At 40.4% G+C, this 17,449-nt stretch overlaps 1 protein-coding gene across 1 annotated transcript; it reads right to left on the bottom strand.

Annotated features, from left to right (window-relative positions):
- Positions 1-176: 176 nt before the first annotated feature.
- On the bottom strand, positions 177-16,500 carry LOC310869168 (SUMO-conjugating enzyme UBC9-like). The gene is made up of 7 exons (XM_083779780.1): positions 16,171-16,500; positions 14,306-14,390; positions 13,816-13,899; positions 13,030-13,102; positions 10,093-10,202; positions 3,347-3,426; positions 177-3,151 (listed from the first exon to the last, which is right to left on the bottom strand). The coding sequence occupies exons 2-7, from the start codon at positions 14,369-14,371 to the stop codon at positions 3,088-3,090; spliced, it is 477 nt and encodes a 158-aa protein (XP_083635906.1). The 5' UTR covers positions 14,372-14,390; positions 16,171-16,500; the 3' UTR covers positions 177-3,087.
- Positions 16,501-17,449: the final 949 nt, after the last annotated feature.

Below are 17,449 nucleotides of genomic sequence, written 5' to 3'. Positions count from 1 at the left end.
ATGGAGAAAGTCCTGGTCATGCATGGTCAGTTTTCTTTAGACAATTCCATCTACAGAACGTATCCTAGACACGGTAGGCCTACAACCCTACCAGTCCACACACCAGGGAGCAACTTTACCAGATACAAGAAGAAAAAAAAAGGCCTACAGAGTATAGCAGAATCCACAAACGCACATTTTAATTCTTTTATTCAACTTTATTTCACAATTTTATTACATTTATTGTGTTCATTGCTTTTAATACCACACACAAATGTCAACTGGCTAAAACAATATAAAACATAACTTCACCAATTTTTTTCAGTATTTATATTATGTACATGCACTCGTGTCGTCAGAGGTGCGCATTTGACTCTGCCTCGCTGGTCAAGGGCAGGGGGCCATTCCAATGAGGATCCTGACGCCAAATTGTTTCATTGCCATGTGCAATTGCTGACATTTAATTAATAAGAGCTTAAAGGCCTGTGTATCATTTGTAAACGCTGCTGAATGATATAACTGAATGAAGGAAAAGAGGTGAAAGGCTATGTACATCATTAATTATATAAAAAAAAACTAAATTCTGGTTTGTGAGCCCAATTTTGTAACATGTTTTTTTTGTTGTTGACATTTGTAACAATGTTGCCTCCCCCTCAAATTATATACTGTAACTGTGAAAGACAAAAAGTCTTTCAAACACTTCGTGGCACCCATGATTATTTTTGTTCCATTGTACTTACAGAGCTATAAAGATGCTTGCTGACTTTGGCCAACTTAGTATGTCCATTACATGGTATAGTATGCAAAGGGGGGCAGAAGTAAAATGTTGGTAATCACTGTGTGAGTTGAATTCAATCTACATTGTGCGAATGCAAGAAAATTTAGGAAAAAAAAAAAAAAAATAGAGCAAGATTTGGACCCAGTCATGGTTTGGCAGAAAGGACAACATCTTTAAGGGAACTGGTAAGATCCACCCTTGACCACGCCACACAGAACGACCCAAGACAATCACAATGAATGCTTTTACTACGAGCTAAGCTATACATGTTGTCTGGGATGCCAATATGGATGATATTGTACAGTGTGGGGGTGTGTGTGTGTGGTCCCAATAACATTGCTAATCCCTCATTTACAGGACCATACCAGGCTTTGACATCAAATCCTTTGTCACAATTCATTTGATAGGATTTAATTCCCTAAAAAAGTGGTATATTTCAGCCTATTCAGAATTTTTATTGGCATCTGGTGCCTCTCGACATCTCCAAGTCAACCTTTATACAGTTCACAGGAAAATAAATCTAAATGCTCAGATTTCATAATTTGGTCCAATGTGCCATAGTCATATCCACCAAATAAAATGTCTTAAATGTCTGGATTATGGCACAATGGAAGACCAGCATCAGAATAGCATTCTGATGAGGTGCGATACATTTGTAGTGCTTTTCAGCTCTTTAAGATATAGGCCGATGTAGACAACAGAAAAAAGATCAAACCGTTTTAAGGAATTCAATCTAATCAAAGTAACAAAGAATCCACACGTCAAAACAACTTGGCATTGCCCTTAAAAAAGGTATTTTATGTGCTTCTCCAAACTGATCTTTTCCCTTTTCTTTAGTCACTTTAAATATCTTGGGAAGACATTGCATCACCTGGGTCCTTAGGATCAATGTTTACATCAGGATACTGAACAAATTCACCCGTTTCGAATGCCATTGATGCATCAACGCAGCCTACGGAATTTATCCAAAACGTCACAATATAACGTCTCGCCCTGGAGACGGTTGCGGGAGGTCAGTAGACGCGTCTACTGGAGCATTGAATGCTCCGATTAAATGTGATATTGTCCCTTTCAAAGCATCGATGGCATTCGAATCCGCTAACGACAAAATAATCGTATCCGAATGTCCTTAAACTGCAGTTTACACAATAGTAGAACTGTGCATCGCATATGATCGGTGTGTGTGTGTGTGTGTGTGTGTGTGTGTGTGTGTGTGTGTGTGTGTGAATGAGTGAGGTATGGGATGGGAATAGTTTATATCGAACATAATAAACAAGGCAGGACATGAAGTTTGTTTTCATTCATGGGCCAGTGGCTGGTGGGCTTCCATGAGCCACTTTCAAAATGTACCCAGCAAAGCAGATATTGTTAACAAGAAAGACTGATCTGGTAGTAGAAGAGAAAAGATATCTGGTAAAGAATAACCTAAGAGCAAACCTAAGAGCCACAGCCGTTCATTCCCATATGCCTACATAAAGTACAGTTGAGGAGTTCGGAGGCTTGTTTAAATGACGTGAAGTTAGATTTGTTTTTCTTTTTTTTTATTAAATCATCTGTGCGACACCACTGCATCTTCTAGTTTCTGTCTAAATATGAAAATAAAACATGAATTGGATTTCCACTTTGTACGCAGCAATGGAAAAAGGTCTGAATCACGTTTAACTGAACCGGAAAAGAGTGAGCCATTATGTCTATTGAGGTGAATGGGATAATCTGCGTTAACGTCAAAAAAAGGGAGAAGGTTTGCCGACACCGCTCAAAAGCACACTTACAAAAACCTACAAGGTGCTAACGCCACCCTTCCTGCCAGGTGCCAAAAAGAAGAAGAAAGGGGGGGAAAAAAGCAAAACAACTTTTCAGAAGCCAAGAAGAAGGGGCTTCTATCCACAATGGTCAGTATCTGGTTGTGTGAAAGCCGACTTGACCCATACAAATAAGAGCTCTTGATTTTGGTCTCTTATTTCTATGGTTACAGCAATGGAGGCCGTGAGTGGGCATGTGAAAGACTCACGGGTCGGTGAAGCCAGAGCTCTGCATTATACTAGAGTTATAATAGCAGTAACCACGCTGATAAGACTTCTAGAATCAGAAAACCTTTGACGCATTTAGGATTTTGAAATGCAGACTTTTTTTGTGATTCTAGAACATGGGTAACAACAGGACCTCGATACATTGTCCATCCTTGAAAACAGATTGACGTAACTCCTGTATAAATGGTAAAATAGCACAATGAAAATGGTGGATTCTTATTGGAGTGGTCCGTTTGGTGCTGCCTGTCTTCTGCTCATTACCCATATCTGTTCAGGCGGGTTTACGGTCAGCTCTCCTCTCTATGTGGGGGCAAACTTCTTGGCCTGCGCCCGGACCCGCTTCTCGTAGTCCATCCTGTTCTGACTGAAACACAAAACAATGTCCCGAGGGCATTTTAGAATCTGCTAAATGTTAGTAAGTAAACATGTCGTGTAATGTTTAGTATGATCCCTTTTAGAAGCTAGCTTCTTTTTTCAGATTTACCAAACCATTACTGCTATAGCAATTAGTACACATGCATTTCCACAGTATGTAACATTTTAAAGCCATGACACTGACCAGTAAATTGTGTAGGCCTCTGCTTGTGCTGGGTCTTGGATGTTGGGCTCATTCAGCAACTCCTGGATACCCAACAGGATCTGAAAATGCATATTGACATGACACTCACTGTTAACGGACACCCTTTTCAGATTCTCCCACACATACATTTGACCACAAGAATGCAACAAAATTAGATGGACCTGTGTTTAGATAACCTTTCAGTTTGTTACCTTTGTTTTGGTTGAGAAATAATTTGCTTCTTGCAAAATATTCGTAATACAACGCTACAGGGGACGGGTGCAGTACTTAGTTTTGACAGTTTCTGACCTAACCTCCCACGGGGCAGCACACCTAAACCTAACCTTAAACCATGTCTAACCAATGACTAGTCTAGACTAAGTATGCACCCCCACGGGACACTGCTGGTGATTACTAGGGGTAACGATACGATACGTATCACGATATATGGTTGACGATACGATATTGGTTCATTATGATGATACGATTCAATGATTTAAAATGGATACAGTAACTATTTAGGAAAGAAATAAAATCAGTGTAAAACATGTGGATAGTGCAGGGTTTTTTTTAATCAGTGTAAAACATGTGGATAGGTAAAATATATGAATATGGATATAAAGTAAACAGTGATTCTCTGGCAAATACATACATTATACTTGAAAACATAAACCAAGTGTAGCGATATTGAATGGAAAAGTAATAAAACTCTATTTTAGTCTTCTTAAAATAGCTAAATACAACACATAAGTATTAAGTACTTATTGATACAATCGATTATTTGCATTGCAAACCGATTCGATACAGATTAAGATACCCAACGATACAAAGTCAATGTTGCCGTTTTTACATTTCAATAAATTTCGATTCCTGAAATTAAAATCGATTTACGATCGATGCAGTTACTACAGTTATTTACAGCCCTAGTGATTACTGTTGCTAAGCATTACAATGCACTATGGTTCACTGCTTTATAGCAAGCAAATCCCATAGGTCAGAAGAGTGAAAAGAATTAACCCATTTTGGGCAGGAACCCCTTTTGGTGTTTTAAGCATTATGTTATACTTTAGCTATTGAAAAATAGCAGATCTACAAGCTCATAGCACGGCACAGAGTGCTGTTTCAGTTTCTAACTCAAATCTTTTGCTTCTGGGGGGTCCCTGGAACAATAGGTCTGCTATTTTTGAAAAATCGTGAACCCCGAACCTCAAATGACGTCACATTGTAGGCTCTACAGAGCCCAACCCACTTTTATTCGGCTCTAAAATAAGAGTATGAATCGGCCCTTAGAAAATAAATAAGTCTTAAAAAAATAAAAAGAGAAAAAAAAAGGTTTCTGTGAAGCGTACAGTCTCTTCTCATATTATCATAATGATCAACTATGAATCTTTGTCCTTGGTGTATTCTGCCTTTCCAAGGACTAAGGAGTAGTGTATATTATACACATGTCATATGTCTTATACACTGTATAAGACAGAGAAATGCAGACCCATTTCAGGCCCTTACAACACCAAGCAGAGGCAGAGTGGTTGATCTTGTGATCTTGTGGTTGTTGGGCATTTAAAGATAAGACCTAGGCTTTCTTTTCTTTTTGTCAAGCAAAGTGATATTAGGCAGCTGCTTAACCCATTTTGGGGCGGGCACCCCTTTTGGTGTTGGCATTATGTTATGCTTTAGCTATTGAAAAATAGCATATCTACAAGCTCATAGCGCGCCACCGAGTGGCGCGCTACGAGCTTGTAGGTCTGCTATTTTTGAAAAAAATCGAAGAACGACTGACGTAGAAACATAGCTTTTTCAGAAAACTGTCAGGATGTAGAAGACATTTTTAGAATCTGATCTCAGGTCAGAATGGGTTAAAGATAGAGCTAGGCTTTCAAGCAAAGTGATATTAGGCAGCTGCTTAAAAATAATAAAGCAATTAACAACATCATCACCTTGGGTGTCATGATGTAAGAAAGACTCAACTCGACAGATGGAACACAACATGCTCTGAGTTTTATCTTTTGGAAGAGGTGGCAGGGGCCAGGGAAGGTAGTCTACAGTGAGACAGTGCCACCTCATGGATTCAATTGGAACTGCAAAAATCCATCTTACAATAAAATGCACCACATCTCCTTACGTGTGTATGTATGTATGCAAGTCTGTAATCCACGTAACTTGAGAACCGTTCGCCCCCACCGACTTCAAAATGTGACAGTGCCCCAGCCTGGAGTGGGTCAGATACACGGTACCACACCTTCCATTTGATCACTTAACCCATTCTGACCTGAGATCAGATACTAAAAATGTCTTCTACATCCTGACAGTTTTCCATTCTGACCTGAGATCAGATTCTAAAAATGTCTTCTACGTCAGTCGCTCTTCGATTTTTCAAAAATAGCAGACCTACAAGCTCGTAGCGCGCCACTCGGTGGCGCGCTACGAGCTTGTAGATCTCCATATATGGGCACAAAAGGGACACAGACGGACGGTTAAAACGGGTGCCGTGACAACGGGTATTGCATACTAGGTTCCCAACTTGTATCGTTCCCAAAGGCCGACGGCACAGGTCTAGTTACTAAAATAATAAAAATCCGTTCATAATTGAGTGAGATCTGCTACTTCCATGACGACATGATGTTCACATCATTTCCCCCAAATGTTGGCCTTTATTATTACACAACGTTTGCTTATTATGCCCAGAATAGGTTTTTGCTATATGGTTCATGTGGGGGTTTTTTTAAACATTGACTTGCTTTTATGTTGTGCGACTCAATTCAATTCAAAGGAGAAAACAAACTGTTTACATTGCCAAAGCAATGCACTCCGTTAGCCACTCGAGTCTGAATTTTCATTTCACTGAAAGCCCTTTTTTCCCACGGCAGCAATATCTGGGATGGGCGTTTTGCCAAAACCGGCAGTCAATGAAAATAGTAGTAAGCGTCAAGACGTTGTAAATGTTGTCAATGTGGCTAATCCAGTTGCAAACCAAACAGACACGGTCAATGAGCACTGAATAAAACACGCCAACGGTAAAATATGTTGGATGATGTTTCTAAAACATAATGTAAAGAAACTGTTTAACCCATTCTGACCGGGCACCCATTTTGGTGTCGGCATCATGTTATGCTTTAGCTATTGAAAAATAGCAGATCTACAAGCTCATAGCGCGCCACCGAGTGGCGCGATACGAGCTTGTAGGTCTGCTATTTTTGAAAAATCGAAGAATGACTGACATTTCTAGAATCTGATCTCAAGTCAGAATGGGTTCATCAGACCAGTGTGTGTCCAGTGGAAACCTCGTATGAATCTGATCTCAGGTCAGATTGGGTTAACATAGGGCGATGTAACGTCATGGAGTTGAGATGGCGCCGATTGGCCGTAAGCCACCATATCAGATTTGTAACCGAGGCTGCCATAAGAGTCCTGTTCAGACCGGAATCGCCCAGATTCAGAACAGATTTATTTAACCCATTCTGACCTGAGATCAGATTCATACGAGGTTTCCGACTGGACACACACTGGTCTGATGAACCAATTCTGACCCGAGATCAGATTCTAAAAATGTCAGTCGCTCTTCGATTTTTCAAAAATAGCAGATCTACAAGCTCATATCTGTGAGTAAATTGTGAGTATGACGTCAGCTGACAGTTTTCTGAAAAACCTTATGTTTTCACATAAACTATTTAATGTCAAGGACCCCAAGAATTATGTAATTGGCCACGACCTCCATCTGAAAATATGTTGTTCCAGGGACACTCCCCCCAGAAGCCAAGATTTGAGTTAAAAACGTTAGCTCTGAAATAATATATATTCAAAGATTTGCGACACATTTTTTTCACGATTTTTCCAAAAATAGCAGATCTACAAGTTAATAGCGCAGCACTCGGTGCCGCTCTATGAGCTTGTAGATCTGCTATATTTCAATAGCTAAAGTATGAAATAATGCTTAAAACACCAAAAGGGGTTCCCGTCCAGAATAGGTTAAGAAATCTTAGAAAAGACCTGAAATGCAGTACTATATTCAAAGCCTGTAAATCCTCAACACGAAGACATGAACAAAAAGTAAGTGGAGGAAGATTGGCAGTTACATTTATAGTTGTAAACAAAAACATACGTATAACCTATTTTGTGCGGGAACCGTTTTGGTGTTAGCATCACGTTGTGCTTTAGCTATTGGAAAAATAGCAGATCTACAAGCTCATACGAGCTTGTAGGTCTGCTATTTTTGAGAAATCGAAGAGCGACTGACATTTTTAGAATCTGATCTCAGGTCAGAATGGGTTAATCAGACCAGTGTGTGTCCAGTGGAAACCTCGTATGAATCTGATCTCAGGTCAGAATGGGTTAAAAAGGTAGATGCCTGATTGGCCGCTGCAGTTCGTTGGGAGCCATGATGCGTGTCCAAGGAGGGACGAAACTATTTACACCGGGGGAGGAAGTACGCCGGGAGTGTGGCCACTGCCACTCAAGTGATTACTGGCCAATCACATCACATCTTTTGTGGGACTTTCTGGTGCTTTGTGACGCACGCTCATGCTTCCCGCGGTGCTTCGCAAGGACATCTGGGATCATGTTGCCCTCCCTCGAGCACGTCAGTGTTGTTTTCGTCGACTAAAACCAAGACGAAAAATGTCCGTCGACTACCTTTTTCCACCGACGAAAACTAAATGGAAACTAAATGAAAACTAAGCTATATTATGACTAAAACCAAGACTAAATATATACTGACAATTTCGTCAACAAATAAAAACTAGACTAAAATGTTAGGAAGAGGACTAGTGGACAAGAGATCGAGTATAAGTCATTTTACACTTGGTCGGCTATTTTCAGCAAGTGTAAAAACAGTCATTACGACGGCATCAAGGCCCGCCAAAATACATTTATGATTTTAGTCGACTTTTTACCCCAGAACCACAGAACTATGTTTTTAGTGCCCAAAAAATAGTTCCATGTGATGGAGGGGTCAAAGTTGAACAAAAGTCACGCTAATATTTTAGAAATAGGTCAACAATACAAATTACGTTCGTTTTGTGGATTGCCCCCCACAAAATGACCCGGAACTACTTAATATTCACTAAAACCAGAGCAGAACTCCCACCACGGGACTCGGGCAGTCAATTAATACAGTTGCAACCATTATATTAATGGCAAGTATTTCATACAACTTAAGTTCAAAGAAATCTGAACTATCCCTTTAAGTCCAACCAATCCAACCGTGTTGCTGTCCATGGTAATGGCCTCTGTCTCTCTTTCTTGTACCGTTTTAGTTAACCCATTCTGACCTGAGATCAGATTCATACGAGGTTTCCACTGGACACACACTGGTCTGATTAACCCATTCTGACCTGAGATCAGATTCTAAAAATGTCAGTCGTTCTTCGATTTTTCAAAAATAGCAGACCTACAAGCTCGTAGCGCGACACTCGGTGGCGCGCCATGAGCTTGTAGATCTGCTAAAAAACAGTCCCTCGCTGGGATTACAGGAGCGTCTAAAGCACACCCGAATATGCACTCTAGTCGGCTTTGTCCTATTCAACAAGCATATATGGTGGTTAGGCCAGTGGTTAAAACCCATTTAGGCCTGACGTCAACAGTTTTCTGAAATACCTATGTTTCTCTATCAGTGGTGCTCAATATTTCCAAAATATATATGTAATTGGTCTACAAACAGACCTAGAAGTTCCAGAGCTGTCAACCTCGAGATATTCCCATGAGTACCATGGGCCCACATGCCTAGTAGTTTTTGAGGGGGGGGGGGTGTTATGTTATAGACAATTTCACACCAGAAAACTAATTTAGACAGCCAAGCTTGTTATGGACATTAGAACAGGGGTCTTCAATGTTTTTCAGACCAAGGACCTCTTATCTGAGAGAGAGAAGCAGGTAAGTCCAGTAGTCCACTACATAGTAATTGAAGTTTAGCAGATTACACTTTTTCATTGATGGCTTCATAATTAGCACACTGTTTTTGTATAAATGAATGTTTTCTTGTTTTACACATTTAGCTTCTCTTCTCTAATGTGCATTTTTAGACATTAACCACTACCCTTGACCATTGGCTCTGCTCATTTTCCCTTATGTAGTACATTTCACTACTTGCTCAGACTAAAAGTACAGTCTATCCCCAGTGACTTTAAATGAACATCACACATGATCATGTTATTCAACATTACAAATTTGCTATGAAGAAAATACAACCATATATTCTTCAGCTGAAGCCATATGAACCCTCTAGAACCCTTAGGTCATCTGGGGCTGGCAGTACCAATTGCTCACCCCATAACATGGTGAAGCAGCATTTCACTACTATGCACCACAAACCTGGAACAATATTCCAGACCATTAGGACATTCCAACTATAGACGTTTTTAAGTCCAATTTAAAAAAACATATTTAACATTGCTTACTCACAAGGATGTCTATCAACTAGGCTTGATAGATAGCCTAAGCCTGATAGTCTGGGCTTTAAATGAGCTGTGCTGTGCTGTGCTGAGCTGAGCTATGCTATGCTTTAGCTATTGGAAAATAGCAGATCTACAAGCTCATATGAGCTTTGAGGTCTGCTATTTGGAACTACATATTTTGAGATGGGGGTCCGTGGCCCAATAGAAATAATTCTGGGGGTCCTTGACATGAAAAAGGTTGAGCACCACCGACATAGAAACATGGGTTTTTCAGAAAAATAGGATTTTGAAGCCTTTTTTTTTTTTAATCGACCTCAGTCCAAAATGTGTTTAAGCGATAAAGAGATGGTCACACACCTGTTTGATAGTGATGGCAGGCCTCCAGTCCTTGTCTTCCTCCAAGATAGACAGACACACAGTGCCTGATGGATACACATTGGGATGGAATATTGGTGGCTCAAACTTGCCTGAAAAGAAGTCAGAAAAGAACATTTACAAAAAAAAAAAACTTTTGGACCACGTGCGCTGTGTGTGTGTGGAGAGAGACGGAGAGTTTTTTCATGAAAATCAAGATTTAACGTCCTGTCTCGCTGCAGCCCACGTAGGCTACACGCCGTCACAAACATGTCGCTGTGTAGCCTGGCTATTCCTGTGTGTGTGTGTGTGTGTGTGTGGCGTGCACAGAGAGAGGTTCGTCCTGTGTGTTGCGTGCACGTGCATGATGTCTAAATGAATTGGAATTAAAAAAAACAAATGATGTAGCCTATATGTATCGGGTCTGGATCGCATCTCTGTGGACTCTTGCAGTGTGCGATGCCTAGTCGGCGACCAATCGTTTAGTGTGAAAGCCACAACGATATAATGACACTCGATTTTTTCTTTTTTAAAGACAGTGTGTAGTAGGGCTGACCTTCGATTACGTTTTTGATGATCGACGCTTCGATATAAATTTGTTTCGATCTTCGACGCTTCGAAACCCAACCGGGGGGGGGGGGGGGGGGGGGGGGGGCGAGCAGTGACTCTTTGGTTTAAACAACGCTATAGCGGAGAGAAAGGCATGCTTGGATTGGTATCATTTATTTTAAGCCTAAACGATAAGCCTTTAGGGCTGACCAATGAACTATAGGCTTAAAATAAAACAGCGATATAGCTGCAGAAGATAGAGGAGCGCATATTGGATTGGTCTTTTATTTAACAATTAAACAGCGCCTGAAACAGGCATTACCTCTCCATCAAATAAAAATATATATAATCCAAACTCCTCTGTCAATTGTAAACGAACGGTAACATGAATGAACTCTTCAAGCCTGACACTTGTCAGAAATAAAAATCAACCACGGTTAATTTGATTGATCATAAAGTTAATGTGACTGTGAGTGTGCGTATGGGAAACAATATATAAACTTCACAGATTATAGATCACTTGGAATTATAACAATCTGTTGAGTATTGCCTGAATAATGCCACTAGTGAAATCCCATTTTTATCGACATGCGATGCCGATGGAGAAATCCCACATAGTTAAATTACCTCATAGTCATGCTGCATGCGCTGTTGGTCGATGAAGAATTATAATCCAAGGTTTGTCAATCATATTATGGTTTATGGTTGAAAGTAAACCATACTAAGTAAACTTTAAGAAGAGATCTGCAGTAATTGTGCTGCAGACAGTGCAGAGCGCATGAGAGCAGCTCCGCTTGCTAATTGAGTTGACATTTGCGCAACTTCACTGCATGGCATTACAGTAATTAGTTATTTGCCAGCACCTGCTCCAATATAGGCCTAAATCAAACTTTATTTATATAGCACATTTAAAACAATAAAAGCTGACCAAAGTGCTGTAGGCCTACAGGCTGAAACAAGTGGAGCATCACCATCGGCGCACAAAAAAAAACATAATTAAAAGAAAAAACACAGGCAAATAGGCTACATAATTACAATAATACGATCAGGTGCAATTAAATGCCAAAGAGAAAAGGTGTTTTGGTCTGGGTCTGTAGGAGCTGCTCTGCTGCATGGGAGTTCACAGTGATGGAACAGGTCAGTCTTCAGACAAGAAAAAAAAAAAAGATATCGCTGGCAACGGCAAAATCAATTCTCCGCATCGCCAAAATAAATCTATAGGCAGGTCCTCACAAGTATAATGTAGTCTACACCGCCAGGCTCCACAAGGTTCTCGGCACGTCGATAAAAGTTGAGATTTTATAGTGGCATTATTCAGGCAATACTCAACAGATTGTTATAATTCCATGTGATCTATAATCTGTGAAGTTTATATTTTCATTTGGGTGTAAGAAATGTTTTTATATGACTTATAAAACATGGTAGCCTATATTTAATGTCCACTGAGCTGTGGTGCGCTTCCTTGTTTTTAACACGGGGAAAGAGGAGGCGTTGCGAGGTGCTGCGAGGCGCACGCATGGCTCGCGGACCAAATGGGGCCGTCTCGGACCAAAAGCGGCCGCTATACGATTCAAAATTTAAAAATCGATTCCCGTGCGTATCGATTGAACGTCGATTAATCGATTTTTTTGGATCAGCCCTAGTGTGTAGGGGCCATAAGTAACCTTTGAAAAGTAAATCACAAGACTTTGACTTACTGGTCAACGTCTCATTGTAATATAGTATCTACTCTCCAAAACAAATGTATGTCACATTTGAAAACAAATCATTCCAACATCGTTTAGCGTCACAAGCTTCATGCTCATGTAACATAATGCTTTTCCCAGTGATACCCAGTATAGTGGAATGCCTCCGAGGTCAGAATAGAAACCATCTTTCACCATATGTCAAGTTTACAAATTCCACCACTATTTCAGGATCGAGTCCGGCTCAAGCTACAGAACCAGTAGGTACCCTCACAAAAAACATGCAGTAATCCTGGTCAATAAACTGCCTCCCCCTGGCCAGCCGGGGCGCCTGATGGAGGGGAAAGGAACTGGTTGGAATAACGTGTTCCTTCCACTCGCTACGTCCAACCAGGGAAACTCCCCCCTGTCAGGTGTAAAGGAGCAACTTGGACACTCGGGCATGAAGGAAGCATGAGTTCAAGTCCGTTGCTCTCCCCATGTCCCCCATATATGGGGACTAGGTTGGTGGAGGGTGTGTAGAGCCCAGGATCACATTAGATGATTGACACAGGGGTGGAAAATGGGTTACAAAATCGTGGGATAAAAAATATATTTAAAAAAGAAAAGCTACAGAACCAGTGTACATTCAGGAAGGGTTATTATGGCCGTTTTGGTACAACACAAAGTAAAGTCAAGGACATGACCATTATTTAGAAGAACTCACATTTAGGCGGCGAAGAGGGGTAGTCATCTTTGAACAGCATTCTTAGTTTGTACAGGCCTCCCTCCCATAGGGTCTGTTTAACAAAATGTGGGATTAGTCACGGCTCAACTCAAATCATGGACGATCACAGTAGTACAGTCCTTTTGAGGGATGGGAGATTAGTCACGGCTCAACTCAAATCATGGACCATCACAGTAGTACAGTCCTTTTGAGGGATGGGAGATTAGTCACGGCTCAACTCAAATCACGGACGATCACAGCAGTACACAGTCCTTTCGAGGAATGGGAGTGGACTACGATTTACAGAACACTACATGAGTGAAATGCGTGACAACTTTGAACTTTAGAATTGTAGCGCAAGTATGAAATAAACACGAAATAAACCTTGTACATCTTTGCAGTAACGCGTTTGTTACAGACGCACCAGCAGCATGGCTGGTATCGTTTTTCTCCTCGTTAAGTCTGTTGTGTCGTGGCAAAATGTGGTCCTGGCCTTTTGCAGCTCAGAAGCGGTTTCCAGTCTTTGCCAGGTGTTTATATGTCTATTTGTCTACAGGCCCAGACCGGACCACAATTGTGGTTCCATTCAAAAGGTTGCAAACCACTTAGCATTATGTCATGCTTTAGCTATTGAAAAATAGCAGATCTACAAGCTCATAGCGCGCCACCGAGTGGCGCGCTACGAGCTTGTAGGTCTGCTATTTTTGAAAAATCGAAGAACAACTGACACAGAAACACAGCTTTTTCAGAAAACTGTCAGGATGTAGAAGACATGTTTAGACTTACTCCTTTCTTTCCCGGGATGGCACACTCCCAGTTCATTAGATTCATGGTGCCATCAGGGTTCTTGGTCGGTACAGCAACGAACCCCTGCATTAGTGGGACAGATAAAAGCACATTGGATTGTTAATGTGCCCTGTGTTTTTTGTCCTGTCACAGTGGCATATGAACGCATTATGCTATTGTTAAGTCCAGTGGTTTTCTCAAGAGTTACATTATTGTTTAACTTCTGCATTACTTTATTTACAAGAAGTCTACACAATTAGAGAATGTAGAAGAATTGCCATTTTGATCAACGTTTGCCAACAGCATGGAATTGTGCGTCAACGTCAACGATAACAAAATATTCTTTAGTTCTGAGTCATCAAATGGTGGTCAAATGCTGACTAAATAATGGTTGAAAACCACTGGTCTGTTTAGTAATGATGACAATATTAAGAATACTTCCATTGTGGCGTCAGTAAAGTTACATCATATAGCTTCAGACACTACTTACAAAGGGGTGGTCTTTCCTCCAGGCTTTGCGTTCTTGAGACAGTCTGCTAAGAGCGATGCCAGACATTGCTGCTCATCAACGCCTCCTTGTGGGAAAACAAAACAAAATCAAAACAGTTAAATAATATTCTGAGCAGAATGTACATGAGATAACGTGGTAGTCGTAAGTCCTCCCATGACTGCATGTTTTATTTGTTTTATTTGATAGATGTGTATATTTGGATGTCTCTAAATGTTTGGACGCAGTGGTTTTCAACCTTTTTCATATCAAGGCCCATTATTTATTCTGAATTTGAGCCACGGACCGCCGTTTGATGAGATTTAGTCTCTCAGACACAGAACACTTGATGTATTGATGTTGGTACCATAATACGGGGAGATAACGGGCGAGCGTTCATCAAAATAACAATTCTTCTATACATTCTCAAATTGTGTGTAAATGAAACCAAATGGACACATTTGGTTTCATTTTACACTCTCAAGAGTTAAAGGGTCCACATGGTTGTCCAACACTCATTTAGCTGGGGTCCGGGGACCACCTGGAACCCCCTCAAGTACCACTGGTGGTCCCCGGACCACTGGTTGAAAAGCACTGTTCTGATTAATTGAACATGGTGGACCCCGTTGTAAACAAGTGTAATGCTTTATAATGGTGTCGTCCACAGTAACGGTTTTTGTGTTGACTCGTTTGAAATGTACCCATTCTGCATACTGCGAAATAACATAATTGAAGTCCACACCCACAACACCAGAGGGAGTACAACAAACCATGTACAACCCAGATTCGGCACAAACAAGGGACTAAATTATTTTCGCTCCTATGCCACCAAAATGTGGAACGCCCTACCAACAGTCATTAAGACATGTGAATCCCTTGACTCCTTCAAAACCGCTCTCAAAGGGCACCTACGGATGGCTGCAATTCGAAACTGGCCTCTGTAAAAATCTGAATTCCCCCCCCCCCCCCTTTCCCCTCACTGTATATGTATCTTTTCCCTTTTTGCTTCCTTTATGATGAATTCCTGTTCTGTTGGATGACCGGAACTACTTGATATTTCACCAAAACCAGAGTAGAATGACCGGAACTACTTGATATTTCACCAAAACCAGAGTAGAACTCCCACCACGGGACTCTGGCAATCTTTTTTTTGATTGATTGAAATATTTATTAACAGTTTGTAGAATTTACAGTACATTTTAAGCACAAACTCAATACAAAGACTGTTAACTGTGAGTGGACGACCCAATTAAGCATTACACTTGTTTACAACAGGGTCCACATTGTTCAATTCATCAAAAAATCAATTAATACAGTTGTAACCACTATATTAATGGCAAGTATTTCATACAACTTAAGTTCAAAAAATCTGAACTATCCCTTTAACTACATAGAAGTGTCTATTTGTATGTCTCTAAATGTTTTGATGAATTGAACAATGTGGACCCTGTTGTAAACAAGTGTAATGCTTAATTGGGTCGTCCACTCAGTTAACAGTCTTTGTATTGAGTTTGTGCTTGAAATGTACTGTAAATTCTACAAACTGTTAATAAATATTTCAATCAATCAATCAAAACGTATGAAGACCACCTGTTGATGATAGCTGGGGTCATTCATTTACTCTATAACGTTAATATTAACACACACATGATTTCCACCGGACCATAAGGTTAATTTTGTTAATTTGGGCAAGAGAAAATACAATTGAAATGGTGTTTTATTTTATTGGGCGGCAACGTTATGCAAACCCACTGCTTTTATTTACGAAGCAGCACACTTTAACGGTAAAAGTTTCCACACAAAAACACATCCAGGTTAACTACTGACGTTCAATAATGTACACCAAAAATCTATTTAAATATACTTACCGTAAATGTAATTTGTCAAACACCGGTGGGTAATGTTAATAGAGTATGGGGTGGCGTTATAGACGAGCTAACACGCTAGCTCGTTTGTCTCGCTAGCGTTATTTAGCTAATGCTAACAGCGGGCAACCCAAAGAAAAAAACACCCGTTTGATGATCAAAACAAACCTACTACTAGTCCAATTGTGGCGTGAGTGAACGAACAATTAAAAAAATACGGTGTTGACATTTATTTCGAGGCTAAAATGTATGGATATTTGGTTGTACAATCTACCGCACTTTGTATAAAACAATGCGAGTCCAATATACCGCTCTGCCTGTTAGCATATCGAACCGAAAGAAGGACCCCAATTTGTTTATTTCCTCAGGACCCTTCAGGCATTTCTGCGGACAGCTTTATGAGTGTCAAGTGTTGACGGCCATCTTTGTTGTGGCGTTTCGGGCTATTTAAAGCCATTTATGACCGTTTATGTCGCTTTATACTTCTTTGATGACGCCCCCAAAAGGCGACATAATCTCAACAATCTACCCCATTATACTGTGATATAATACACGCCATTTTCATTACAGTCACTGTGATTGCACTGTAACCAATAGGTGACCAAAATAGTAGAAATGAAAGCGAAGTGAATAATTAACCCCCCGTGGTGGACATAGCAACTAACAATAACACGTCCTCGCCTATTCAGGATGATGTGAGGTGAGGTGTACGGCATGCAGATAATAGATGCGAATTTCAGCGAAGACACATTCAAAATGGACCCCTTTATTCTCCATTTTTGAAATAATAGTCTATGTCCGTACTCCCTGCTTGATCCACAGTATCAGATATACACAATAATATCAGCTGAACGTATCGCCATCACATTATTACGAATCCTAAAATAAAATAATATTCACTGTTGAAAATCAGGCATCTTGCCAGACCCCCTAAAACTGGCATCGGAACCGGATTAAACTGGTTTTGGATTTGCTCTGCGTCAGCACCCTAAAATGTTCTGCTGTCAGTCATCCGTCCAAGTAGAATACATGTCAAGGTTTGTCCACAGTAGTGACGTATTGTTATTACATAAACATACAAAGTGATTGTGGACCCACTTTTATATCTTAACTTCAAACGTTTTAAAAACACCAGACATGGAAGTTGGATATCTGAATTCTGAACAAGTACATGTCAGTCAACTGTCCTTGGATACATTGATGAAAGTTGAGCCACTATGCATACAATTGGGTGTTATTGTAAATGTATAATAAGCAGCACTGAACTGAATTCAGTGGCAAA

This window comes from Protomyctophum parallelum (assembly GCF_964188405.1).
Source record: "Protomyctophum parallelum genome assembly, chromosome: 13".
In the NCBI taxonomy this organism is placed as follows: Eukaryota; Metazoa; Chordata; class Actinopteri; order Myctophiformes; family Myctophidae; genus Protomyctophum; species Protomyctophum parallelum.
This window is presented reverse-complemented; position numbering and strand designations above follow the sequence as displayed.